At 48.2% G+C, this 17,158-nt stretch overlaps 1 protein-coding gene across 2 annotated transcripts in view; it reads right to left on the bottom strand.

The window, feature by feature from the left end:
• The window catches only part of cd8a (CD8a molecule), a 34,398-nt gene that overhangs the window by 5,519 nt on the left and 11,721 nt on the right, over positions 1 to 17,158 (bottom strand). For both annotated transcript variants that reach the window (XM_072497966.1, XM_072497965.1), the window contains exon 7: positions 7,312 to 7,360. In XM_072497966.1, coding sequence (XP_072354067.1) covers positions 7,315 to 7,360 — 46 coding nt within the window. In that variant the 3' untranslated portion in view covers positions 7,312 to 7,314. The remainder of the gene's footprint in view (positions 1 to 7,311; positions 7,361 to 17,158) is intronic.

A 17,158-nucleotide genomic window follows, 5' to 3' on the forward strand; every position in this document is an offset into this window, starting at 1 on the left:
TGATTCAGGATCTCATAGTTAGGGATCCTCTCGGAAGGAGCGATCACAATATGGTGGAGTTTAAAATACAGATGGAGGGTGAGAAGGTAAAATCAAGCACTAGTGTTTTGTGCTTAAACAAAGGAGATTACAATGGGATGAGAGAAGAACTAGCTAAGGTAGACTGGGAGCAAAGATTTTATGGTGAAACAGTTGAGGAACAGTGGAGAACCTTCCAAGCGATTTTTCACAGTGCTCAGCAAAGGTTTATACCAACAAAAAGGAAGGACGGTAAAAAGAGGGAAAATCGACCGTGGAAATATAAGGAAATAAGGGAGAGTATCAAATTGAAGGAAAAAACATACAAAGTAGCAAAGATCAGTGGGAGACTAGAGGACTGGGAAATTTTTGGGGGGCAACAGAAAGCTATTAAAAAAGCTATAAAGAAGAGTAAGATAGATTATGAGAGTAAACTTGCTCAGAATATAAAAACAGATAGTAAAAGTTTCTACAAATACATAAAACAAAAAAGAGTGGCTAAGGTAAATATTGGTCCTTTAGAGGATGAGAGGGGAGATTTAATAATGGGAGATGAGGAAATGGCTGAGGAACGGAACAGGTTTTTTGGGTCGGTCTTCACAGTGGAAGACACAAATAACATGCCAGTGACTGATGGAAATGAGGATATGACAGGTGAGGACCTTGAGAGGATTTTTATCACCAAGGAGGTAGTGATGGGCAAGCTAATGGGGCTAAAGGTAGACAAGTCTCCTGGACCTGATGGAATGCATGCCAGAGTGCTAAAAGAGATGGCTAGGAAAATTGCAAATGCACTAGTGGTAATTCACCAAAATTCACCAGACTCTGGGGTGGTCCCGGCGGATTGGAAATTAGCAAACGTGACACCACTGTTTAAAAAAGGAGGTAGGCAGAAAGCGGGCAATTATAGGCCACTGAGCTTATCTTCGGTAGTAGGGAAGATGCTGGAATCTATCATCAAGGAAGAAATAGCGAGGCATCTGGATGGAAATTGTCCCATTGGGCAGACGCAGCATGGGTTCATAAAGGGCAGGTCATGCCTAACTAATTTAGTGGAATTTTTTGAGGACATTAACAGTGCGGTAGATAACGGGGAGCCAATGGATGTGGTATATCTGGATTTCCAGAAAGCCTTTGACAAGGTGCCACACAAAAGGTTGCTGCATAAGATAAAGATGCATGGCATTAAGGGGAAAGTAGTAGCATGGATAGAGGATTGGTTAACTAATAGTAGCATGGATAGAGGATTGGTTAATTAATCGAAAGCAAAGAGTGGGCATTAATGGGTGTTTCTCTGGTTGGCAATCAGTAGCTAGTGGTGTCCCTCAGGGATCAGTGTTGGGCCCACAGCTGTTCACAATTTACATAGATGATTTGGAGTTGGGGACCAAGGGCAATGTGTCCAAGTTTGCAGATGACACTAAGATAAGTGGTAAAGCAAAAAGTGCAGAGGATACTGGAAGTCTGCAGAGGGATTTGGATAGGCTAAGTGAATGGGCTAGGGTCTGGCAGATGGAATGCAATGTTGACAAATGTGAGGTTATCCATTGTGGTAGGAATAACAGCAAAAGGGATTATTATTTAAATGATAAAATATTAAAACATGCTGCTGTGCAGAGAGACCTGGGTGTGCTAGTGCATGAGTCGCAAAAAGTTGGTTTACAGGTGCAACAGGTGATTAAGAAGGCAAATGGAATTTTGTCCTTCATTGCTAGAGGGATGGAGTTTAAGACTAGGGAGGTTATGCTGCAATTGTATACGGTGTTAGTGAGGCCACACCTGGAGTATTGTGTTCCGTTTTCGTCTCCTTATCTGAGAAAGGACATACTTGCGCTGGAGGGTGTACAGAGGAGATTCACTAGGTTAATCTCAGAGCTGAAGGGGTTGGATTACGAGGAGAGGTTGAGCAGACTGGGACTGTACTTGTTGGAATTTAGAAGGATGAGGGGGGATCTAATAGAAACATATAAGATTATGAAGGGAATAGACAGGATAGATGTGGGCAGGTCATTTCCACTGGCGGGTGAAAGCAGAACTAGGGGGCATAGCCTCAAAATAAGGGAAAGTAGATTTAGGACTGAGTTTAGGAGAAATTTCTTCACCCAAAGGGTTGTGAATGTATGGAATTCCTTGCCCAGTGAAGCAGTAGAGGCTCCTTCATTAAATGTTTTTAAGATAAAGATAGATAGTTTTTTGAAGAATGAGGGGATTAAGGGTTATGGTGTTCGGGCCGGAAAGTGGAGCTGAGTCCACAAAAGATCAGCCATGATCTCATTGAATGGTGGAGCAGGCTCGAGGGGCCAGATGGCCTACTCCTGCTCCTAGTTCTTATGTTCTTATGTTCTAAATGACTGTGGTTGTTGGAGGCCAATCATCTCAGCCCCTGGACATTGCTGCAGGTGCCATCTTCACCTGCTTAATCAATTACCCTACCTCTATTATAAGGTCAGGAGTAGGGATGTTTACTTATGTTTGGAAAATGATCAGTACCATTTGCCATTCCTCGGATATTGACGCAAGCTCTGTTACCTGCAGGTCCGTGCCCATAAGTGGCAAGTAATATTCAGGGCACACGTGCCAGGCACTGACAGTCTCCAACATAATCAAATGTAACCATATGCCTTGATGTTCAATTGAGTTAACATCACACAATCTCCCGCCGTCAACATTTTGAGCGTTATGATTGACCAGAAACACAACTGGATGAGCCATATAATTACCATGGCTACAAGAGCAAATCAGAAGGAATCAGGGAATTCTGTGGTGAGTAACTCACCTTCTGACACACCAAAGACTTTCCACACCCTACAAGGCACAAGTCAGGAGTGTTATGGAATACTCTCCACCAAGTTGGATGAGTGCAGCTTCAACAACACTCAAGAAACTCGACACCATCCAAGACAAAACAACCCTTTTGATTGGCACCTAATCCAACACCTTAAAACATTCAATCCTCCAGCACTGGCTCACAGTGGCAACAATATGCGCTGCCTACAAGGTGCAGTGAAGAAGGTCACCAAGGCTCCTTCAGCAGCACTTTCCTAATCTGAGGCCTTTACCACCTAGAAGAACAAGGGCAGCAGATGCATGGGGACACCACCATGTGCAAATTTCCCTCCAAGTCACATAGAGGGCGTCATTCTCCGACCCCCCGCCGGGTTGGAGAATCGCCGGGGGGCTGCCGTGAATCCCGCCCCCGCCGGTTGCCAAAGTCTCCGGTACCGGATATTCGGCGGGGGCTGGAATCGGGCCGCGCCGGTTGGAGGGCCCCCCCGCTGGATTCTCCGGCCCAGGTGGGCCGAAGTCCCGCCGATATATTGCCTGTCCCGCCGGCGTGGATTGAACCACCTTTTGAATGGTGGGACAAGGTGGCGTGGGCGGGCTCCAGTGTCCTGGGGGGGGGGCGCGGGGCAATCTGGACCCGGGGGGTGCCCTCACGGTGGCCTGGCCCGCGATCGGGGCCCACCGATCCGCGGGCGGACCTGTGCCGTGGGGGCACTCTTTCCCTTCCGCCTCCGCCACGGCCCCCACCATGGCGGAGGCGGAAGAGACTCCCTCCACTGCGCATGCATGGGAAACTGTCAGCGGCCGCTGACGCTCCCGCGCATGCGCCGCCCGGGGATGTCATTTCCGCGCCAGCTGGCGGGGCAACAAAGGCCGTTTCCGCCAGCTGGCGGGGCGGAAATTCCTCCGCCGTCGGCCTAGCCCCTCAATGTTGGGGCTCGGCCCCCAAAGATGCGGAGCATTCCGCACCTTTGGGGCGGCGCGATGCCCGTCTGATTGGCACCGTTTTGGGCGGACATCGCGCCGTTTCGGGAGAATTTCGCCCAGTATCTTGATCTGAAACTATATTCCGGCATAAAATACTGGAGCTCCCTCCCTAACAGCACAGTGGGTGTACATACACCACATGGACTGTAGTGGTTTAAGAAGACAGCTTACCACCAAATTCTCAAGATGATAAGGGATGGGCAATAAATCCTAGGCTCATCAGTGACTTTCATATCCCTTGAATGAATAATTTGAAAAATAAAATGGCTGGACTATAAAAGGGCCAATGTCCAAGTAGTTTGCCTTCTACCTTCCTGGCAGTTGCATAATATAATGACAATAGGCATGTTGACTACCATTGCTTCAATCTGTATCAATTAGCCTAGAACACATCCAGACACGTGGAAATCCTCAATGGTGAAGAGTTTTGGAAACCATGGGCGGGATTCTCCCATACCCGGCAGGGCGGGAGGTCCCGGTGGGACGGAATGGCGTGAACCACTCCGACGTCGGGCCGCCCCAGAGATTCAAAATCCTCCGCACCTTCAGGGGCTAGGCCCGCCCCGGGGTGGTTGGTGCCCCGCCAGCCTGCGTGGAAGGCCTTTGGCACCGCGCCAGCCGGGGCCACAGAGACTCCGCTGGCCGGCGCGGGTTCGCGCATGCGCAGGAGCATCAGCGGATGCTGACGTCATCCCCACGCATGCGCAGGGGGCGTTCACCTACGCGTCGACCATCGCGGAGGCTTACACTGCCGGCTCGTAGGAATAGAGTGCCCCCATGGCACAAGCCTGCCCGTGGATCGGTGGGCGACGGTCGCAGGCCACCGTGGGGGCACCCCCGGGGCCAGTTCGCCCCGCGCCCCCCCCCCCCAGTACCCGGAGCCCGCCCACGCCGCCAGGTCACGCTGGTAAGGGACCGACTCTAATTTACGCCGGTGGGACCTGTATAGAACGAGCCGGACTTCGGCCCATCGCGGGTCGGAGAATCGCCGGGGGGTGTCCGCCGATTGGCACGATTCCTGCACCCGCCGAATCTCTGCCGCTGGAAAATTCGGCAGCCGGTGGGGGCGGGATTCATGCCGACCCCCGGCGATTCTCCGACCCGGCGGGGGGTCAGAATATTGAGCCCCATAGGTCCAAAGACCCTGTTCCTCCGAGGAATGCTACACTTAGTACAAGTCATGTTCCATTTACTCACACACTCTATTTCAAAACATCAAGTTTCTAAGAGCAAAGCTATAATCTATTAAACTGGTACAATTGTGAGTTCATCTGAGTAGTCCTGATATGCAAGAATATATGTTTATGGCTATATCGTTACTTACACTCAAACTTACTAAGCCGAGAAATTATAGCATAAATCCACTGCTATTCCTCAAGTTATGGCAAATTAAGCTCTAACAATTGTGTGTTCATCTGAGTAGTCCAGATATGCAAGGAGCAAAAATATGTATACATATCTCATTACTTATACTCAAACTTACTAAACTGAGATACAATCGCATTTACTCACTGCTATTCCTAAAGCTATCAGTTACTTTCTAGAAACAGCACTTGTGTTTGATAATAGTCAAAATAGTCAAAATTGTTAAAAGCCAAACCAAAAACAAAGAAAAATCTTTAAAAATCCCTGATTGAATTTACTGGCATTTTAAAGTTTATCAGTAAAGTATCACCAGTAGCATTGATAAAAAGTATATCACAGTCTAACCACGTCCAAGAGCAACTGAGCAAAATTGAGCAGGGTGGAATGCCAATGTTGTACCCACTCCTGTCATTTTCCGACAGACAGGTCAGATTAAACTTGATCCCAAGTGTACATTTACAGACACTTTCCCTGTTGCACAGTTTTAGAATTTTTGATAATCGAATGCTGATTATTAAAGCTCTACAATCATTAATCCAAATTATTTTAGGAATTTTCTCGCTTCCTTCCTTGAGTTCTGCTGGGTTAAAGTTCTACAGTTACCAAGAATCTTAACGAATATTTTATCCTGAAGCCATTCTTCATTTGTAAACTTAGGCAGTCAGGATTGACAGGTCAGACTGGAGGCAACCACAGTTGAGTCTGATTGTGTACTCTTCTGACGTTAACTTGTGTGTCCATTCCAGCAGAGATCAGCTAGTAGAAATCAGGAGCAGTTCATTGGTTTTATTTAGTTTTCTCATTGTAAGCTTGGGGCACTCAGGCCAACTGCAGTAGCAAAAAGGAACGTTGTCTCGTGGCTAATTTCAGAAGCTTAGTTAGCTGTTCTGGGCGCAGAAAGGAAAATTTTAAAATCTCTTACTAAAGATTTCAAAATGACTAACTATCCAGATGATGCAAACACAAAGTACAAGCAGCCAAGACAGATTTCAGAAAAGTATATCATGCATGACAAACCTGTGAGGGGGTGACAGATATGTTGAATTGGGGAAATACAATGGATGTGGTGTACACGGACTTTCAGAAAACCTTTGTCAAAGAGACACACAGGAGACTACTTGAGAATTTAAAGAGTATGGAGCTTGGGAGGATAGCAAATTTAATTTAAAGTTTGTTAGAAGGAAAGAAACAGACAATAGGAGTTGGGAACAGTTTCTTAGACAGTTAATATTGGGAAAAGTGAAGTTTCTTTGATTCTACCAGAAAGCTCCTCATGATTTCAACCACCTACCCGGCCAGTTACTTAAGTTGAAATAAACAATGAAAAAACGTATTGTCCTGCTTGACCCTCAGCTGAGCTTCTTCCCCTTCACCACTAAAAGAGTAAATAGAACCGGGAATAGGCCATCAGCCCCTGGAGCCTGTCCCGCCATTTAATGAGATCATGGTTGATCTGTGGCTTAATTTCTACCATTGAAAATGTATTCATTTCAACCATTTCGCAAGGTCTTTGATATTGAATTATTTATATATTTATTGTTATGACGTGAAGAGTAAACTTCACTGACATACTCCTTTTTCGCATCCTGAATTCCTTCCTATACTAAACTTCAACTTGTCTCATACTCTGACATGCACAACCTGCCTAGGTCCCACTCATCCATTACCTCTGTCCTTGCTGACCCCTATTGATATCTTCCAATGCACTGATTCAAAATGCTTGTCCTCATTTTAAAATTCCCTGTCAAACATTTTTAATCTCTTCCAGTCCTACACCATTTTGCATCCTAATACATCACCCTTTCTCAGCATTGTTGCTTGGTGGCTGTTGCCTCGGCCCTATCTCAGGAATTCCCTCTCCCTCTTTGCCTCTGCTTCCCTACACACCCATAAAATCTTCCTCAAAGTCTATTTTATTGACAAAGCATGTAATCAACTAATTATTTAATTATCAATCGGTGAAAAATCTTGGGGCATTTTAAGACATTGTACAAATTAAGGTTGTTGTTGGGATTTTGTGGACTGTATGAATCATTACGAAGTAATCTCAAAACTAGCCTACATTGCTGCATCTATAACTCATCTATGCAACACTAAGAACATTCTTGCACTGTATGCAGTGACATAGTTCTTTCCTTTTTGAAGTAGAGTACTTACTCGTTAATAGTATCCGTTTGATGGTCTCCTAACCTCGTCAGCTATTGGTCTAGATAAATAATGAAGAAAGAATTATGTTAATGCAAGAAGCAGCAATTCTCTTTTTCTTGAATATATTATAATTTTGTAAGTGACTTTGGACATTAATATGTTCCCGACCTACAAAGGAAATAAGTTAAATTGCAAAACAACTGTGATTCACAATAAGATATCTTACAACACCAGGTTAAAGTCCAACAGGTTTGTTTCGATGTCACTAGCTTTCGGTGCTCACCCCAGTCCAACGCCGGCATCTCCACATCATAATAAGATGGGCGTAGAAAAGACAATTGTCAGATTAAGTTGGGGGCTGACTTATTTTGTATATTGTAAATACTTATGCCACAACTTAATAAATAGCTTTCTGAAAACTGAATGACCTATTGGTACAGGTCTATCGCTGAAATTCTTCAATAAGAACAAATTGCTTCCCACAAAGCATCATTACTAAACATTTGCTGTGCATTTAAGTTATTGTTTACATTCCAGGGCTGCATTCTGGTTAAATGAATATTTCTGAAGTAACATATCTATTTTCTAAATACTAAACAATTGGGAAAATACATTTGAAATTAAATTGATCACCACTTTTACGAGGTCTATAATACCTGTCCCACATCTGTGCTCAAATTGGTTAACATATGTCAAAAATTAATTAAAGTTGGGCAATAAGAATTATTTATACTTAAATAGACTAGATAGTAAACAGTATCTGTACTATTGAGTAAATTTGGGTGTTTCCTGAATTAATCTTATTATGGATTCAGTTTTTCAAAATGTGACCTCAAATAAAGGAACTTTGTTCTTAATCTAAATTTAAATTGGAAATGCGTTGTTGGTATTTTTGTAAATCTATTCACCAAGAATAATATTTATCCTGCATTTTATTTTGTTAATGGGCCACATATCTTCTTAGTCTCTGACAAAGCTGTTCTGCAGAACACTGCTAAAATATTTCCTACAGCAGTGTAGCAATTGTATACATATGGAATAAATAAAGCCCAATTGGTCTCTCAAGCCAATATTTGTATAAACAACCTATTATTAACTCTTCCAAATTATTTTGATTGTCTGAGGGAATATTTTGGATAAATATAATCTGATTCCCAAAGACAATCAGGCAAAATTCCTGAACATTCGAACATCTCCATAATTCAGTCATGATTTATCACTTTACTTAGGAGCATCTGTCTCTGCTCTTGACCTTGGCAATATGCCCCATGGGGTACTTGATTGTTTTAATCTATACTCATCCATATAACCTTCAATACCATTCCCAACTAGATATGACAGATTTTGCGTATCAAAGAATCCAAAAACTCAAATCGGACAGAGTTCAGTGATTGTTAAAAAGTGTTCCCTCCAAATAAAATACTATGACCTAGATGATGTTCAAAAGGTTACAGGCGGGATTCACCGTTGCCCAACGCCGATATCTTAATCAACGATTGGGCAGAGAATCCCATCCAATGCCCAAATCTGGGGCAAATCCGGTTTGACGCTGGTTTTCTATCTTCCGCCCGTTCCGAAATGGCGTAATCGCGTCACACGCTGCACGCCATTGGAATGGCGTTGACACATCACCTGCAGGCCCTCCCCCGATGGGCCGAGTTCCTGACCGCACAGGGGATATGTGGCCTCAGCCCCTCCACAGTCAGCCTGGAGCAGTGCTGTTGGGGGCGTGGGCTTCCATGAGGGCTGGGAAGACTGGTGGGGGTGGACATTGGGTGGCCGGGGGGCAGTATTTGGCAGGTCGGATCCGTGCATGGCTGGCGCCATGTTTTACGGCACGACTGCTGTAGGTCGTTGCCGTGCGTAAGCATGGCCATGAACGCGGCCATTCTCCAGTCGTTTTTGTTGTGGGAGCCAGGGGTTTTACCCAGTGCGGCTGCTAGCCCCTCACCAGGATCGGTGAGGGTTCGGCACGATTTTGGCGTTATAAAATGCCACAGTTCCCACGCTGGCATCGGCACATAGCCTCAGAGACGGTGAACCCAGCCCTCTGTTTTTGCATGAGTGAAGAGATTGAAAAATTGGCGTGGCTATAATTGCACACTTGCCAACCCTGGACCATTACCATGCTGTCATGCAAAGTAGTTATCATTCGACACAATAAGACACACAATGGATAGACGGATCCAAATATGATTTCATTCCAAAACCTGGGTTTAATATATAGAATTATGAATATGTGGGAATGAGCAATATGGCTGTGCTTCATCTGAGCATTTCTAGTGACAATACTATAAAAATTTTGACTAAGTTGCTCATAATAACAGAAGCTCTTCAGATTAGGTTTAGTCATATAACTGATCTTCTATCATCAACTGTTTTAATAGGGTACAAAATAATGAACACTGCTCCAAAAAATCCGAATAAATACATGGTTGGAAATCGGATTGGACTTCCGGTGGCGGTTATGAAGGAGTAGGTCGCATATTTGGTGGCTCCCCCTCGGGTCGGACCTATGGACCTTTTCCCCCGATTTTCTATCGGACTTGATTTGGCAAATTGATAGTAGAGGCAATTGTGGAATGGATGCCTACATCGGTGCATGGAGAGGTGGACTAGAAGTGCTCGCAAAGGAAGAAATAGACGTACAGAGAAGACTTGGGCTATGGCTGCAGCGGGAGAAAGCATGGCGGATGACCGGAGTCCTGGCTTGTTGACCCAGTGGTCAACGGAGCAGCTGATGCAGTTTATTCAGGAGGGCTTCGCCATGCAGAAGCAGGAATCGATTGCGCGGCTGGAACTTAGATTGGATGCCCAAGATCGGGCAATCCAGAGTGTAGAGAAGGCGCTGGCTGAGCAGGAGGAACATCAAACTGCGATGGAGTTGGAGGTGGGAATGCTGAGAAACCAGCAGAAAAGACTCCTGGAGAAGGAGTCTAGGGAATAGGTTCCGCCGGCAGAACTTTAGAATCGTCGGTCTCCCGGAGGGGTCTGAAGGAGCGGATGCTGGGACCTACATAGTGGGTATGTTTGAGGTGTTGCTGGGGGATGGGACATTGTCCTGACCCTTGGAGGTGGACAGGGCTGTAGGTCGTTGCCATGCGTAAGCGTGGCCATGAACGCAGCCATTCTCCAGTCGTTTTTGTTGTGGGAGCCAGGGGTTTTACCCAGTGCAGCTGCTAGCCCCTCACCAGGATCGGTGAGGGTTCGGCACCGATTTTGGCATTATAAAACGCCACAGTTCCCACGCTGGCATCGGCACATAGCCTCAGAGACGGTGGCTCACAGAGCGCTCGCGAGGAAGCCGCGAGTGGGGGATCCCCGAGTGCAATGGTGGTGAGATTCCACAGGTAATTGGACAAGGAGCGTATTTTACGGTGGGCCAGGCAGACACGATGTTTTAAATGGGAGAACAGTACCCTGTCGATCTATCAGGATCTGAATGCGGAGGTGGCCAGGAGAAGAGCAGGGTTTAATCAGATAAAGGCGATCCTTTTTAAGAAAAAGGTGAAGTTTGGACTTCTGTCTCTGGCCCTTCTCTGGGTCACATATGAGGGGCAGCATTTTTATTTTGAGTCGCCCGAGGAAGCAATGGACTTTGCTAGAAGAAAAGTACTGGTGGCGGACTGAGGGCTTTGAACTTTGCTGCAGCGCTCACGTTAAAAACGTTTCTTGTTCTTTTTTCGGGACGTTATTTGTAATGCCTTCTGTATTGATTTGGGCCTGTTGCAGAGCTGAGTGAGTTAAAGTTTACATTTGCACTTATGGGGGACGGAGGTGTGTTTGTTAGATGCTGGAGCTTCTGTTTGATCTTTTCTTTGTTTATCGTGTTTTTCTTTCTTTTTTTAGGGCAATTGTGTTGGGATTCCTTTTCTTTTGAATATGTATGTCCGAGTGGGGCGGAGGGTGGGGAGGGAACAATAGGTGGGAGAATGTCTGGCGCCATGGGCAGGGGTTACCAAGCTAGCTGGGCGGGCTAGCTCACGGAAGCGCAGTGGGGGCTCAGCAGATGTTATGCTTGTCAAAGGGGTCGGTTTACATAGTGCTGTTACTGGGGGGGAGGGGTGAAAATGTTCTGCTGACGGTGGAGGGACTTTTGCTGTGGGACAGAAAGGAGGTAGGGGGTGGAGGCTGCCTGGGGGTGGGCCGTCAGATGGGTGGGGCGCGGGCTGGAGACTGGCCCAAGAAAGGTGATGGCTGATTGACGAAGGTCAGGGGGGGGGGCGATGAGCCCCCCAACTAGACTGATCATATGAAATGTGAGAGGGCTAAATGGGCCGGTTAAGAGGGCACGCGTGTTCACGCATTTGAGAGGACTGAAGGCGGACGTGGTAGTGTTACACGAGGCGCACCTTAGAGTAACTGATCAGATCAGATTAAGGGAGGGATGGGTCGGACAGGTTTTTCACTCGGGGCTGGACTCTAAGACTAGAGAGGTTGCGATCCTGATTAATAAGTGAGTGGTATTTGAGGCGGGAAGAATAGTTGTGGATGTGGGAGGCCGATACATTATGGTCAGTGGGAAGCTGGAGGGGTTGCCGGTGGCACTAGTAAATGTATACGCGCCAAATAGGGATGATGTGGAGTTTATAAAGAGGATGTTGGGGAAGATACCGGACCTGGATTTGCATAAGCTGGTCATGGGAGGGGACTTCAACACAGTTATTGACCCTGGGCTAGACGAGTCGAGCTCAAGGACGGGCAGGGTGCCAGCAATAGTGAAGGAGCTAAAGGGGTTTATGGAGCAGATGGGGGGAGGGGTGGGGGCGGGGGGGGGGGGGGGGGGGGGGGGACCCAATATCCCAGAGAACTTGGAGGCTTGGGCGGCTGAGAGTGAAGGAGCTCTCCTACTCACACATGCACAAAGAGTACTCCCGGATTGATTTTTTAATTTTGAATAGGGCTCTACTGACGGGGGTAGTGGACAAGGAGAATTTGGCGATCACGATCTCAGATCATGCCCCGCACTGGGTTGACCTACAGGTTAGCAGGGAGAGTAGCCAGTGCCCGCACTTGGAGGCTGCACGTGGGACTTTTAGCTGACGAAGAGGTGTGCGAGCGGCTGAGGAAATGTATTCAGAACTACCTGAAGTCAACGACACAGGTGAAGTTTCGGCGGCGGTGGCCTGGGAGGCATTGAAGGTGGTGTTTAGAGAGGAGCTGATCTCAATACGGGCCCATAGGGAACAGGCAGACAGAGCAGAGATGGACCGACTGATAAAGGAGATATTGCAGGTCGACAGGAGGTATGCGGAGACCCCAGAGGCAGGGCTTTTAAGGGAACGACAGAGGCTAGAGGCGGAGTTTGGCTTGTTAACTGCAGGGAGGGCGGAAGATCAGCTGAAGGAGGCGAGGGGGGCGATCTATGAGCATGGGGAGAGGGCCAGCAGAATGCTCGCGCAGCAGCTTAGAAAGAGGGAGGCAGCCAGGGAGATTGGGAAAGTAAAGGACGGGGATGGGAACCTGGTGGGAGACTCAGCAGGGGTGAATAAGGCGTTCAAGGAGTTTTACAGTAGGCTGTATGGGTCGGAACCCCCAGCTGGGCCGGAGGGGATGAGGCACTTTTTAGGGGGGGCTGAATTTCCCGAAGGTGGATGGGGGATTGGTAGAAGGGCTGGGGGCCCCGATCAGGTTGGAGGAAATAGCAGAGGGTCTGAAGGCCATGCAATCGGATAAAGCCCTGGGGCCGGATGGGTACCCAGTGGAGTTTTATAAAAAGTTCTCTGTGATATTGGGGCTGCTATTGATGAGGACATTTAATGAGGTAAGGGAGCATGAGGTGCTTCCCCCGACTATGTCACAGGCCACGATCTCATTGATTCTGAAGCGGAACAAGGACCCGGAGCTATGTGGTTCCTACAGGTCGATATCCCTATTGAATGTGGATGCCAAACTGCTGTCCAAAATCTTGTCCTTTAGGATTGAAGACTGTGTTCCGGACGTGATTGGGGAGGACCAGACGGTGTTCGTCAAGAGTAGGCAGTTGGTGGCCAATGTAAGAAGGTTATTCAATGTGATCATGATGAGAAGGCTTTTGAACGGATGGAATGGGAATATCTGTGGGAGGTACTGGGACGGTTCAGATTTGGGCGGGGCTTTATTGACTGGGTCAGTTTGTTGTATCAGGCTCCTGTCGCGAGCGTACGGACGAATAGGACAATATCGGACTATTTCAGGCTGCATTGGGGGACGAGACAGGGATGTCCCCTCACCCCTCAAGGGGCTGGAAGGGGCTGATCCAGGGGGGGAGTGGAACACAGAGTCACGCCTTAGCCAGACGACCTGCTCCTGTATTTATCAGACCCACTGGAGAGGATGGAAGAAATTATGAGGATTTGGGGGGAACTTGGCCGGTTTATGGGGTTTCAACTAAATATGGGGAAAAGTGAGATGTTCGCGGTCCAGGCGAGGGGACAGGAGAGGCGATTGGGGGAACTGCCGTTTAGAGTGGTAGGGGGAAGCTTTCGGTATCTCGCTATCCAGGTGGCACAGGAATGGGAACGGCTACATAAGTTAAATTTGGCCCGATTAGTAGACCAAACGAAGGACGATTTTCGGAGGTGGGACGCGCTCCCGTTGTCACTAGCTGGGAGGGTGCAGACAGTGAAAATGATGGTCCTCCCGAGATTCCTATTTGTGCTTCAGTGCTTCCCCATCTTTAGTCCATGGTCCTTTTTTAAACGGGTCAACAAGGTGATCTCTGGCTTTGTATGGGCGGGTAAGACCCCGCGAGTAAAAAAGGGGATGCTTGAGCGGAGCCGGGGGGAGGGCAGGCTGGCGCTGCCGAACTTTAGTAATTATTATTGGGTGGCGAATATAACCATAATCAGGAAGCGGGTGGTGGGGGGAGGGTCGGTGTGGGAGCGTGTTGAGGCAGCTTCATGCAAGGGCACTAGTTTGGGGGCGTTGGTAATGGCGCCTCTGCCGTTCCTGCCGGCATGGTACCTCACCAGCCCCATGGTGATGGCAGCCCTGAGGGTCTGGGGGCAATGGAGGAGACATGTGGGGGTGGAGGGACACTGCACTTAACATTGGCGGGGAGGGTCCAAGTGGTGAAAATGAATATTCTGCCGAGGTTCTTGTTTATCTTTCAGGCTCTCCCGATCTTTATACCAAAGGCCATTTTCAGAAAGTGGACACAATCATCTCTGACTTTGTATGGGTGGGGAAGGTGCTGAGGGTGGGGAGGACTCTGCTACAGAGGCAGCAGGGGGGATTGGCATTGCCAAACTTGCTTCATTATTATTGGGCGGCGAATGTGGATAAGGTGGGACAGTGGTGGGAAGGAGAAGGGGTAGAGTGGGTTAGGATGGAGGAGGAATCTTGTAAGGGGTCTAGTTTGAGGGATATGGTGACGGCAGCATTGCCAATGGCCCCGAGTAGGTATTCAGGGAGCCCAGTGTGCAGTCCACGCTGAAGATATGGAATCAGCTGAGGAGGCATTTTAGGGTGGAAGGGATGTCGGTGCTAACGCCGCTGTGCGAGAATCATGGATTTGAGCCAGGGGGTGGATAGTGTGTACAGGAGGTGGAGGGACGTGGGGCTGGTCAAGGTGAGGGATTTGTATTTGGAGGAAGGGTTCGCCAGTCTGGAGGAGCTAAGGGAGAGGGTAGAGTTGCCGAGGGGTAGCGAGTTCAGGTATTTACAGGTTAGGGACTTTGCACGAAAGGTCTGGAAGGGGTTCCCTAGATTGCCGGGATACGCCCTGCTGGAGCGACTGCTGCTTCCGGACGTGGAAGGGGAGGGAAGAATTGGGGATATATGTAAGTGGCTGGGGGAGCAGGGAGGCGAGCGGGTGGTGGAGATCAAGGAGAAATGGGAAGCGGAGTTGTGAATGGAGATCAATTGGGGAGTATGGAGTGAGGCACTGCGAAGGGTAAACGGGACCTCCTCTTGTGCAAGGATGAGCCTGATACAGTTTCAGGTGATGCACAAGGTGCATATGATTCGGGCGAGAATGAGTGGGTTCTTTCAGGGGATAGCAAATGAGTGTGAGAGGTGTGGACGGGGGCCAGTGAATCATGCGCACATGTTTTGGGGTTGTGAAAAATTGGGAAGATTCTGGGCGGGAGTTTTCGTGATCTTAGCCAGGATAGTGGAGGAGGAGGTGGACCCGGACCCTTTGGTGGCGATATTTGGGGGTTTCAGAGAAGCCGGAGCTCATGGAGAGGAGGAAGGCCGATGTCTTGGCCTTCGCCTCTCTGATTGCATGGCGACGAATTTTGCTGGAGTGGCGGTCGGCATCGCCACCGGGGATAGCAGCATGGTTGGGTGACCTGTATGACTTCCTGCGGTTAGAGAAGATAAAGTATGAGTTAAGGGGCTCAGCAGGGGAGTTTGAGAAAAGGTGGGGGATGTTTGTGACCGTGTTTGAGGAGCTGTTCGTCGCATTGGGTGCAGGCGGGGGGGGGGGGGGGGGGGGGGGGGGGGGGATGTGCAGGCGGGGGGGGGGGGGGTGATGGGGAGGGAAGGGGTGAAAAAGGAGAAAATTCTGTAAAAACTGTATAGTTGATTGTTGGGAAGAATGTTTCCCGGAGTGTTTATTTGCTGTAACCTACTTTGATACAAGTTTGAATAAAACATTTTTTTTAATGTGGGGGTGGAGGGAGCATCGGTGTGGTCTCCAATCTGTAATAATCACCGGTTCGCCCCGGGAAGGATGGATGGAGGGTTTCGGAGATGGCAGAGAGCAGGGATTGAGAGGATGGGGGATATGTTTATAGAGGGGAGGTTTTCCAGCCAGAGGGAGTTGGAGGAGAAATTTGGATTGTTGAGGGGAAATTAATTTAGGTACCTGCAGGTGCGGGACTTCCTACGCAGGCAGGTCTCAACCTTTCTGCTCCTCCCACCATGGGGGATTGGACAGGGTAGATTCCAGAGTGTGGGTGGGAGAAGGGAGAGTTTCTGACATTTACAAGGAACTCATGGGGTCAGAGGAGATGCAGACCGAGGAGTTGAAACGCAAGTGGGAAGAGAATTAGGAGGAGAGATAGAGGATGGTCTCTGGGCGGACGCGTTGAGTAGAGTCAACGCGTCCACAACGTGTGCCAGGTTCAGCCTGAAACAGTTTAAGGTCGTTCACCGGGCCCACATGGCAGTTGCCCGGATGAGCAGGTTCTTTGGGGTAGAAGATAGGTGCGCAAGGGTCAGCGAACCATGTCCATATGTTCTGGGCATGTCCGAAGCTTGGTGGATTCTGGCAGGAGTTTGTGGAGGTCATGTCCAAGTTGTTAAAAACAAGGGTGGCACCGAGTCTAGAGGTGGCGATTTGCGGAGTGTCGGTAGACCCGGGAATCCAAGAAGTGAAAGAGGCAGATGTTCCAGCCTTTGCTTCCCTGGTAGCCCGGAGACGGATTCTATTAACTTGGAGGGACCCAAAGCCCCCGACGATGGAGACCTGGCTATCGGACATGGCTAGCTTTCTCTGTCTGGAGAAAATCAAGTTCGCCTTGAGAGAGTCAATGTTGGGGTTCATCCAGAGGTGGCATCCGTTCGTCGACTTCTTTGGGGAAAATTAACCGTCAGCAGAAGGGGGGCGGGGCAGGGGGGCAGGGGGTTTAGTTTAGCTTAGAGTAGGGGGTTAGTAAAGGTGGGACCTGTAAGGGAAGAAGATGGCTTTTGCACTATGTTTATAAATTCATGTACATTGTTTATTTTGTTGTTGTTGTAAAACCATAACTACCTCAATAAAATGGTTATATTAAAAAAAAGAAAATGGGATTGAACGTTACATAGCTAAACAAAGGCTGAAAAGATCAGATACCACATGAAGTACCCTTGGAGATGGATTGAGGGAAAGATTTCAATGTTGTCTGATGAAAGCAGTTGGCAAGAACTGAGTAATGGATTTGTGAGA

The sequence above is a fragment of the Scyliorhinus torazame genome, chromosome 3, assembly GCF_047496885.1.
Source record: "Scyliorhinus torazame isolate Kashiwa2021f chromosome 3, sScyTor2.1, whole genome shotgun sequence".
Taxonomy (NCBI): Eukaryota; Metazoa; Chordata; class Chondrichthyes; order Carcharhiniformes; family Scyliorhinidae; genus Scyliorhinus; species Scyliorhinus torazame.